Raw genomic sequence first — 10,586 nt, 5'->3', positions numbered from 1 at the left:
CTGGGTGTCAGCCATGATGTTACCTGAAAGCTGGGACTTCTCAGGGCTGGAGCGTGGCCCCAGCACAGCCTCTCCCAAAGAAGGACAGGGCAGAGGGGCTCTGGGCTGTGGGCAGCGAGGGCCAGCTGGGCTGGCAGGCAGCTCCAGGGCTCCTCTGGGGCTGTCAGAGAGGGGCTGTTCCCGGACCCTTTGGGCTTCTGGGGGCTTCTTTGGTCTGATTCTGTAGAAGAGACACAGAACTGAGGCAAGAGCAGCAGGACTACAGCTCCTGGCCCCTCAGATGGACCAACGCGGCCGCTCAGCTGGGCTGTGCCAGAAGATGACAGCTCCCGGCACGCTGAGGAGCCTGGCCCTTCCAACTGGATCCCTGGGGTAGTTTAGTCTAGGCCTTCCTTGGTGAATTCAAGGAATCTCCCTGGGTGCCATCCTCCCCCTTCATCCCTAAGCCCCCCTCAAGACTCCACCAGCCTGGCAGGGCCACTCAGCCACCCCTGGGGCAGCTCGGGGTGCCGCGCAGGGGCCTGGGGTGCGGCAAAGGCCTTGTGAGGGCTCCTGAGCAGCCCGGTGCTGGAAGAGCTGTTGAGTGGGGAAAAGCTCTTGCTGGTCAGTGGGAGAAAGAGAAGAGGCAACAAAAGCCATGGTTTCAGTTAAGCTTGAGCAAATGTTATGCATTTAATGTGACTGAAGGGCTCTGAGGCCAGACTCTGCAGTGTGGGGACAGGAAAGGGATGTCCTGGGGGCACGCAGGGCTGTCTGAACATGGGGCTCCTTGGGATGTCCCGAGGAGACATGAGAGCAAAGTGGGGCCTGGAGACACTCTGAGGGCAGCTGAGTGCCAAGGGCTGAGGCAGGCCTGTGTCCCCAGGGGCACCCTGCCTGTTCCAGCCTGCGTGGTGGCTCCCTGGGACCCGTTGCTGGGGGCAGGTGCCATGTCAACAAGCACTGGGACCTGTTGCTAGCGGCCGGCAGCGTGTCACAGAGGGGCCCTTTGTGACACCCACTGCAGCAGGTGTGCTCAGCACGACCGTGGCCCACGGTGGGTCAGTGTCCGTCAGGACGGCGACCGGACAGGAGAGGAGTGCGGTGCTGGCGAGAAGCCCCCGACTGCAGTCCACATCTTGTCCACGACCCTTGGTGGCCCTGTGGGAACTTGGTGTTTTGCTGAGGCGTTTTGCCGAAGCATTTTTGCCTGAGGCATTTGGGCCGAGGTCTTTTGGCCGAGGCGCTTTGCCTGAGGCACTTTGCCTTGGCCTTTTGGCTGAGGCACTTTGCCTTGGCCTTTTGGCTGAGGCACTTTGCCTTTGCCTTTTGACTGAGGCACTTTGCCTTGGCCTTTTGGCTGAGGCACTTTGCCTTGGCCTTTTGGCCGAGGCCTTTTGCCTTGGCCTTTTGGCTGAGGCACTTTGCCTTTGCCTTTTGCCTGAGGCACTTTGCCTTGGCCTTTTGGTTGAGGCCTTTTGCTGAGGCCTTTTGCCTGAGGCACTTTGCCTTGGCCTTTTGGCTGAGGCCTTTTGCTGAGGCCTTTTGCCTGAGGCACTTTGCCTGAGGCGATTTGGCCGCGGCATTTTTCCCGAGGGTGTTCGACTCCACCATTCGGACACCCTCCGTAGGCAGGCTCCCCTGTGTTCTTTGATTCACAGGATGGAGAGGAGACCCCCTGCCTGCCCCAGGCAGGCCTGGATGGAAGACAGCTCTTCCCAGGAGAGCCGCTCTCCAGGTCTGCAGCTTCCATCCTCCTACGAGGTGACCACCATGCAGCCCCTCAAGCTCGGTGAGTGAGGGGCCCTGTGGGGCTGGGCAGGGCTGGGGCCCACCAGCACACCCTGTAGCACACCAGGATCCCACTTTCCTGGCCAGCTGACAACGGGGGTCCCGGGGGTCAGCCATGATGTTGCCTGAAAGCTGGGACTGCTCAGGGCTGGAGCGTGGCCCCAGCACAGCCTCTCCCAAAGAAGGACAGGGCAGAGGGGCTCTGGGCTGTGGGCAGCGAGGGCCAGCTGGGCTGGCAGGAGGCAGCCGTGCTGTGGGAGCCTGGGCCTTTCCTGCCTGTCTGCCATTGCCTTCCTCAGCCCGGGGCACTGGGGCTTTCCCAGGCATGGCAGCTCCTCTGCCGGGCACCCTCCAGCCAGGAGCTGCAAGGGAAGGCCGTGCCAAGGCAGTGGGCAGAGAGCTGGGTTGAGGCCAGATATCCTCTGCCCCCTCCTCTCGCTGGACCCTCTGCAGCTCTCCCTGCTCTTTCCCCCCTTAGATACCAGCTGGTTGCCCATCTACAAGGAGGAGCAGGAAGCTGTTGATTCCATCCTGGCCTTTGTCACCAGCCCCAACAAGGTAACTGGGGCCAGCTGGAGGGGGGCTGTGCTGCTGTCTGCTGGCAGGGGCTGTGCTGCCCGGCTGCTGGAGGGGTGCTGGCAGGGCAGGGCTGCTTCTCCTGCAGGGCACTGCACCCCCAGTGCTGCGGTCCCGCTGGCTGTGTCCGCCCACTCACAATCCGTGTTTGTGTCTCTGTCCCCCGGCTGGCAGGAGGAGAGAGACAAGGCCACATTTCTTCAGAGCATCTCCGTGCTGTGCCGAAGCGCCTTGAAGCACGGCCTGACCCAGGGCCTGGATCTGTTCTGTGACATGTACCAGCTGGCAGAGAACATCAAGGTGAGGGCACTCTGGGCAATGTGGCGAAGGGAGCAAAGCCCCCTGGCACAGGCAGCCTGTGTGGACAGCGCTTGGGCGGGTCAGGGACTGGAGGCCCTGGGTGCTGGCAGCTGCCAGCAGGTGCCATCCTGGTTGTGCTCTGCAGGCGCTGCTGGAAGAAGAGCCAAGGGACCACCTGTGCACAGACCTTCGGCATCTTTCCATGCTGGCTCTGGAGAAATTGAGGTACCTGCCCATCCGTCATGGGCCCCCTGGCCCAGAGGTCCGATGCCACCCACATGAGTCATCGAGGGGCTGCTCCCAGCACCCGTGTGCAACCAGTGTCCTGCCCTCTCCCTGCAGCTTGGTGGACACAGCACTGGAGGGCAAAGCCAAAAGCCTCCTCCGCGCGTGTTTCTCAAGTGTCTTCTGGCTGCCTGCAGAGAAGGGAATGCCAAAAGCAGACCTTGCCCTCTATATCAAGGTAAGTGCTGGCTAAGCTCCAGAGGCCTCTAGCCCCTCTGACCTTCTCCCTGGCTACCCCATGGTGCCACAGGAGCAGGGATCCCAGGCAGGGCAGGGTCTTTCCCACCCTCATGCCTCTGTCCTTTTCCCATGGGCCTGGCCGCATCCCGTGCCACAGGCTGCTCTGCCCTCTAAGACTGTCTATGTCCATGTCTCTCCAGGGAAGTGTGGGCATCCTCCTCCTCCTCCTGTGGCATAGGGGGTTCAGATGGCTCTCCTGGGGCTGGGAAGAACAGTAGAATGACTGCCACTGCTCTCTGTGTTCCTTGCAGACCCTGAACTCCATGGACAGCATGCTGAGGACAGTGGTGCTCAGCTTTCCTGCCTCTCGAGTCAGCGAGGAGCTGCAGGGCATCTTGGAGGTCTGGCACAAGCCAAAAGGGGGGGAGTCCCAGAGCTGTTCCTCAGCCTGGAGGGGAGGGTTTGCCCACTGCTGGCTGAGTGGTGCCCAGAGCAGTGCTGAACAGGCAGAGTGCCCTGCGGGGAGGGTGCCCACCTCCTGTGGGGAAGCCGGGGCAGGCCCCAGGCTCTTGTGGAGCACAGGGGCTGCAGAGGGTGGCACCTGCCCTCCTGCCTGGCCATGAGGTTGGCTCTGGGCCTGTGTGCCTGACCTGGGCGGGAATCCAGGGGCAGACACCCCACTGCAGGCTTTGCTGGAGGGGAGAGGAACCCTTGAGGGATGGGGCGAGCACGGCCCAGCAGTGGAGCTGTGCTGCTGGTGTTGGAGTCTGCTCCCAGGGCTCACCCGCTGCTTCTCTTGTCCCAGCTGCTGCTGGACTTTACCAGATGCGAGAGAGAGGCTGTGAGGGAGAGGGCCATGGCAAGGATCGATGTGCTGACCCGTGTGCTGTCCGACTATTCCACTCTGCAGGTAAGGACCAGGCCCCCTCCAGCCAGGCCATGCCCCCATCCCTGCTGCTCTCCATGCCAGGGCTGCTGCCCACATGGCTGCTCTGAGAGACGGGGACGCAGGGCTCTGCAAAGCCTGGTCTCTCCAGGAATCCAGCCCTGGGCAGACTCTCGGTGGGGGGCTTTGGCACCACCTTTGTGCCCTCAGCCCTTCTGCTCATGCCTCCCTCATCCAGGCCCATGCCAACGTCGGAAGAGGCACTGCTGGACCTGTCTGCTCTGGGGAGATCCAGCTCCCACTCCTAGGAAAGCTGCTGGGGCGTCTCATCCTTTTCCGGTTCTCCGAGGAACAGACAAGCTGTGCAGCTTTCCATGCTCTTTTTGCCCTGGCTGAGTTCATCTGTAAGTAAAAAAGGCAGAGCAGTGGTGGGCTTCATCTGCTCTGTCTCCTGATAGATCTGCTTCCTGACCTCCTTTGCCCCTCCCAGCTGCTTCCCAGAGCTTCCCACTTGCCACTTTGCTGCAGAGGCTGAGTGCTCTGCTCAAGGCCAGGATCTGTTTGCTGCTGCTCTCCTTCCTCCCCTTCCTTTCAGGATCTTGCAGCCCACTGGTTTGTGGGCCCCACAGCCAAAGCCCCTCTAGACTTCCCTGTCCCAAAGCCACGTCTTCCCTGGTGGGGAAGAGCAGATCCCCCACCCTGGCTGGTCCCTCCAGTGCCTGTAGCAAGAAGCTGTTCCTGATGCCCTCCTGAAATCCTGGACTGCTCCTGTCCTGCCCCCTTGCCAGCAGATGCCAGGGAGGTTTGGTGAGCTTGCTGGCAAAGCTGCTCTGCCTTCCTGACTCTTGTGTGTTTGCCCTGGTGTTTAGTCGAATCCAGGCTAAAGGACAGAGCAGACCAAGTCCACTGGGAAGCCGTGACCACCTCCGCGCTGTGTTCTCTGAGCGCCAGGGACTGTGCCAAGGTAAGGAGCTGCGCCCTTGCTGGGACTCCTGTCCGTGGCACCAGCAGGGCACTGGTGTGAGCCAAAGGACCCCGCAGCAGTGGGGCTGGCGTGCCCTCAGCTACCTGGGGAGAGGGTTCCCGCCGTCCTTGAGCAGGGACAGCACGAGGGCTGCACTCCAGTGGCCCAGCAGCAGCTTCAGCCCCAGCAGGAGCTCCAGTGCTCCTGGCCACCAGCAAGTCCCTGGTTCTCGGTGGGGCCAGCAGCCTGTGCCCATGAGCCCTCCTCCCCCAGCAGGAGGACCCTCTCTGCTCATCTTCTGCCATGCAGGGACTGCAGGCACTGCTGCCAGCTTTGCTGTGGGCACTGCTGTCAGCAGTGGTGGGCACGTCCGGCCAGGGCCCCTCGATCTGCTCAGCCAAGCAGCACCATCAGGGCTCTCAGCGTGACATCTCTTCCTTCCTTGCTGCCATAGGCCTTTGGAAAATACCTGCAGTCCCACGAGAGGACGGATGTCATCCTCGTGGCCATCGAGGCGTTGGGAGATGCCAACATCCTCGACCAGCAGGTGCCCAGCAGCCTGCTGGATGTGGCCTTGGAGGACCCGGACGTCTGGCTGACGGACGTAAGTGGCCTGTGGCTGCATTGTCGTGCCCTTCAGCCCTCTGGGGCCTTGTTCCTCCCTGCATCCCTCCCTCCCAAGCACACGTGACTCGGGCCCCCCAAGCCACCTCAAGGCAGCAGAGAGGAATGGGAAGGGCAACTGAGCACATGGCTGCACTCCGGGGGCAGTGCCATCCTCACCTGTATCCCCTGCAGGCGCCCAAGATAGTCAGCAGCATCCTTGAGAGCCTGCCATACTGCAGCACACAGGCAGCGTGGGAGAGAGCGGAGTCACTCCTTCGCCTGATGACCAACCTGTACCCCACCACAGTGGTCATCCTCCTGTGCAAGGCGGCTCTTCAAGGAGACAGGTACTGGCCCTGACGGCCTTGAGGGTGGGCTTGTTCCCTGTGGGGAGAGGGACCCCAAGACTCTCTGGCTGCCAGAGCCAAGGAATGCTGCGGGACAGCCTGCAGAGTCAGGCCCTCCACCCCCCCACGCTTTCCAGCCCTGCTTCACAGCAGCCAAAGCTGGCCCAGCCAGCCCAGAGCCAGCACGGTGCTCCAGCCCCACGGGGAACACGCCCTCAGCCCCATCCTGCCCGCGCGGGCAGGGCCCCCGGGGACGCGCGGCCAGGGCTCCAAGGGGCAGGTTCTGGGGGGCTGCTCCAGGCCACAGCACTGTGGCTGAGGCAGCCCTGCTGACAGTGCTCTGCCTTCTCTGCCTTCCAGCACTGCGCCGGAGCTGTGGGAGCTGATGTCCTCCATGCCAGAGACACTGGCCAAGATCTTGGAGGACTTTGCCAACCTGCTGCACAGACAGTGCTTCCGCTGCTCCGCAGAAGGCCCCCGCACCCAGCCCATGGCTGTGAGTGACCACTAAAGGCCCTGGTCCCCTCCCGCCAGCCCTGCAGGCTCTGCCGGCCCCTCACGGCTCTGTTTGCTCCTGCAGTCATCCTCCAGGAAGGCTGAGTGGGAGGAGCTGGCTGACGAGCCCGACGTCGAGAGCCATCAGGGCTGTCCAAATGTGAGGACGGCCGGGCTGCTGCTGGAAGGGCTCGTCGGGCTGTCGCAGAGAGCCGAGATGGTGAGCAGGGCGGTGTCAGGGGCAGCCCTGTCGGCAAACGGGGGCTGGGGCTGTGTGGAAAGCAGTGGCTTGGCCTGGCCTGGGACTCAGAACGTGGGGTGACTGCTCCAAACGCCCTCCCTGCCATGGTGGGCCTGGGGTGGCTGCCTGAGGAGCTTTTCAGGCACGGCCCTCTTCACCCAATGGACATTCTCTTCTCTCTACAGGCCAGAAACATTGAACTCTTCCTGCCGGGCATGATGAAGATCCTGCAAGTTGGCAGCGAAGATGCCAAGATGAAGATCCTGCTGGCCTTGCGAAACGTTCTGCGTCAGCTGAAGAAGAGCAAGGCCAGCTTCATCGCTGTGCAGCTTGTGGGGAGGCTCCTGCCCCTCTTTGACTCGGTAAGGCTGATGTGGAGCCTGAGCCCCTCAGATGGGCGCTGGGCAATGACAGCTGCCCTGCAGCCCAGCCCTGCGAGCAGCACTTGGAGCCAGCTCCACTCCCCTGGGCTCTCCTGGGATGGCTTCTGGGCCGTGCAGCCCAGTGCTGCTTCTTCTGGGATGTGAGGCTGGAGCCGCTGCCCTCCCCGCAGCCATGATCACGGCCCTCTGCACTGTGGGCAGGGAGCTGCTGTTTGCAAAGCTCCCTTTTCCTGCTTCCTGCCAGGAGTGCAGCGAGCTGCGAGAGCTGTCCATCCGCATGCTCGCAGAGCTGCTGCAGTTGGTGGTCGGCAGGGATGAGAAGAGGATGAGGAAGGAGGTGTGGCGGGCACTGGTGCCTCTCCTCTTCCGCATGAGCGACCAGGTCCCCAGCGTGGCCAAGGTACAGCGCTGAAGGCTGAGCCCTGACACACAGAGGGCTGGGCTGACACCCCCAGGGCTCCTGGGCATCGGGGCAGGGGCTGCTGGCAGCGGGCAGCGCTCCCCCAGCACAGCCCGTGGGAAGGTCCGTGCGGAGCCAGCGACAGCAGGGGCAGAGAAGCTGGCACGGCCCTGTGCAACACCTGCCCTGCCTGCTCCTGCAGGGCTTGGCAGCAGCCCGTGACCACCACGGCCTGAGCAGGGGCATCCCCACAGGCTGTGTCAAAGGCCAGGCCTTTGAGCCTCCATGCCTGTCCCCCAGGGCTGTTCCCAAAAGGCTCCCAGACATTTGGGCTAGGGCATGTCCCAGCTTCCTAAAGGCAGGATCCCCCAGGAATGTCTCCTTGCCCAGGCCCCCGGGCCATCTCTCAGCTCATGCTGTCCTGCAGGCCTCCAGGGAAGCCCTTCTTGCTGCTGCAGAGCTGCTGAAGTGGAAGACGCTCAAGCACCTGCTGCAGAGAGAGCGGCTGTGGGAGCTTGGAGCGTGCTTGGTAAGGACAAGCTGAGGGGCCCGGGCTGGGGGAGGGCTGCTCCCATCCCATGTCTGGGCTGGGGGCTCTGCAGCTGGGCAGAGCCTGGAGCTGCATCCCTGTTGCTGCCCTCAAGAACAGAGCCCCAGGGGCTCTTCTGCAGGCCCCTGTCCCTTCCCTGTAGCCAGCAGGAGGGGAGGCCTCTCCGTCCCAGGGGGTGCTGGCGGGAGGCACTGCTCCAGCCAACTGCCCCAGTGACAGCCCTGGAGAGACATGCCTTGTTCTCTCTGCAGCTGCAGAAGAGCAGGAGCAGGGCTGAAGACTTCATCCACCAGAGCCTGCCCTACCTGCAGGACCCTCAGGCCAACGTGCGCCTGGCGGCCGTCAGGTTCATCGGTGAGTGCCAGCCCCTGCAGTGCCTCTGGGGCAGCCTGGCCCCTGTGCCACTGCTGCCCCAGCAACGAGGGGCAGTCCTGGGGCTGCCCCAGCCCCGGCCACCCCGGGCAGGGCCTTGCCTCCCTCTGCCAGCCCTGCCCACGCAGCGGGGCTTGGTGGCCGCCTTGCTCAGTCCCACTGCCCTGAGCTTCTGGGGGCTCCTGGGCTCAGCCCTGCTGAGGGGGAGGAGGGTAGGACTGGGGGCCCTGCTGCTGGGAGCAGGCTGGGGAGCAGGGGCTAATGGAGCTCTGTGCCCAGGACTCATCACACGGCGCCTGAGGGAGCAGACCACAGACAGTCAGGCTGACATCCTGAGTGGTGAGTGGGGAGCGTGGTCTGTCGGGAATCCAGAGGCTCTCTGCAGACGGGGGTTTTTATCTGGGCTCTGTTTCTTTCCCTCACAGCACTTCAGCCCTTGGAGAATGACTGGGACATCTCTGTCAGCTCCCTGGCAGCTCGGACAACCTCCATTCTGAGGAGTCCTTGCGTGCAGCAAAGACCAAGAGGCCTCCTGCGAGCACTGCGCTGCTGCTGGCCGTGAGCCCGGCAGAGGTGCAGCTTGCCTTGGCTAAAGGACTGGGGCTGAATAAAGCTGCAACAACGTGCCCAAAGCCCTGGTGTCCTTCAGCTGTGTGGTGCTGAGTGTGCCGAGCCGACCGTGTCCTTCCTGGGCTGTCCCGCAGGCAGCGGGACGCTCCCCCCTCAGCACCCCTGGCCCCAGGCTTGTGGGACAAGCTGAGCCCTGGCTGGGGCTTTCCCTGGGAGAAGCCGCCTTGGCTAAAGGACAAGCTGCTGCCTGAGCCTTCTCACCCCATTTCAGGGCCACTGCCAATGTCACCCTGCCCTCTGCCGGTGTGAAGCTATTCCCCCTTGTCCTGTCACTCCAGGCCCTCGTCCAAAATCCCTCTCCAGCTCCCTTGGAGCCTCTTTTAGGCACTGGAAGGGGCTGAAAGGTCACCCCAAAACCTTCTCTTCACCAGCCTGGGCAGCCACAGTTATCCCTGTGTCCCCACACGGTGCCCCACTCTGTGACCCCTGTGTCCTCCCAGGCCCAGCACCCCAGGAGGTGGCACGGCAGCAAGCCCTGTGCTGCAGCCATGTGTTGGTTTGGACCTGGCTTCCCGCCAAGACCCCGAGACCCAGGGAAAAAGCTTACTTCCCAGAGAGAAAAAAAAAAACCAAATAGCAGAGCTAGAGCAAAAATATAGGTGTACATATATCACAGTTACATCCAGTAAGAACACTCATCATGGCTGGGCTTCGCAAACGAAGATTTGGGGAGGGCACTACCCACGTTTGTTGCAAGAGCGTTGGTGGCTGAAAAGGCCAGTATGAGATAGACATGTTCTGTTGCAAAAGGCACAGCAGAAAGACTCCTTAGGTGGTATATTCTGCAAGGCATGATTCTTTCTGCATTGTCTTTTCTCCTCAAGAGTGATCCTGCATGCGTTCTCAAAAGCATCAGCAGCGTTATAGATGGTGTGTCTCCAGGCCTCCCGACTGGAGGTCAGAGTAGACCAGTTATGGTGATCAATATGGCCAAGGCTGAGATGTTGTTTCAGGGAGTCCTTGTATCTTCTCTTTGGAGCTCCTCTCTTGCGGCAGCCAGTGGCAAGTTCACCATAGAGCAGGATCTTAGGGAGGGGGTGGTTGGTCCTTCATCCTGGAGATGTGCCCTGCCCAGCACAGCTGTGTTCTCAGCAACATGGCTTCAGTACTTGTGACTGCTGCTTGTTCTAGAACAGATGTGTTGGTCACATAATCTGACCAGTGGATGTTTAGGATTGTGCAGAGGCAGCGTTGATGGAAGTGTTCTAGGAGACGCAGGTGGTGGCGGTAGATGACCCATGATTCAGATCCGTATAATAGAGCAGACAGCACTATGGCTCTGTAAACACTGATCTTTGTACTTTTCTTCAGGTATTTGTTTCGCCAAACTCCTTTATGAAGCTTTCCAAAAGCACTATATGCCTTTGCTAACCTGTTGTCTATCTCCCCATCAATCTTACCATCCGAGGAGATGAGGCTACCTAGGTATGCTGGGTTGTATCTGCTCCCAAATCACACCCAGGGACAGTTCCACAAAGGTGCAGAAGGAGGGTTTGATGTACAATTGAAGAGCTGAGTTCAAGGAATGTGGATGCATTTTTGTGGTGCTGGTTGAGCAGCCTGGGTCCATCAGAGTAATGTCAGACAAAATAACTTTGCTC

The 10,586-nt window shown here is 61.4% G+C and overlaps 1 protein-coding gene across 1 annotated transcript; it reads left to right on the top strand.

The window, feature by feature from the left end:
- The first annotated feature begins 1,470 nt into the window (after positions 1 to 1,470).
- Positions 1,471 to 8,987, top strand: LOC113983735. The gene is made up of 19 exons (XM_039380544.1): positions 1,471 to 1,771; positions 2,249 to 2,328; positions 2,521 to 2,646; positions 2,792 to 2,871; positions 2,989 to 3,109; positions 3,423 to 3,512; positions 3,917 to 4,021; positions 4,236 to 4,401; positions 4,867 to 4,961; positions 5,416 to 5,565; positions 5,760 to 5,914; positions 6,275 to 6,410; positions 6,495 to 6,629; positions 6,836 to 7,012; positions 7,278 to 7,433; positions 7,861 to 7,962; positions 8,235 to 8,337; positions 8,635 to 8,694; positions 8,781 to 8,987. The coding sequence occupies exons 1-19, from the start codon at positions 1,642 to 1,644 to the stop codon at positions 8,915 to 8,917; spliced, it is 2,304 nt and encodes a 767-aa protein (XP_039236478.1). The 5' UTR covers positions 1,471 to 1,641; the 3' UTR covers positions 8,918 to 8,987.
- The last annotated feature ends 1,599 nt before the right edge of the window (positions 8,988 to 10,586 follow it).

The sequence above is a fragment of the Pipra filicauda genome, unplaced genomic scaffold (genome assembly GCF_003945595.2).
Source record: "Pipra filicauda isolate LSUMZ 115617 unplaced genomic scaffold, ASM394559v2 scaffold1083_size30564_pilon, whole genome shotgun sequence".
Lineage (NCBI taxonomy): Eukaryota > Metazoa > Chordata > Aves > Passeriformes > Pipridae > Pipra > Pipra filicauda.
The sequence above is the reverse complement of the archived record's forward strand: the minus strand, read 5'-3'. Positions and strand labels throughout refer to the sequence as shown.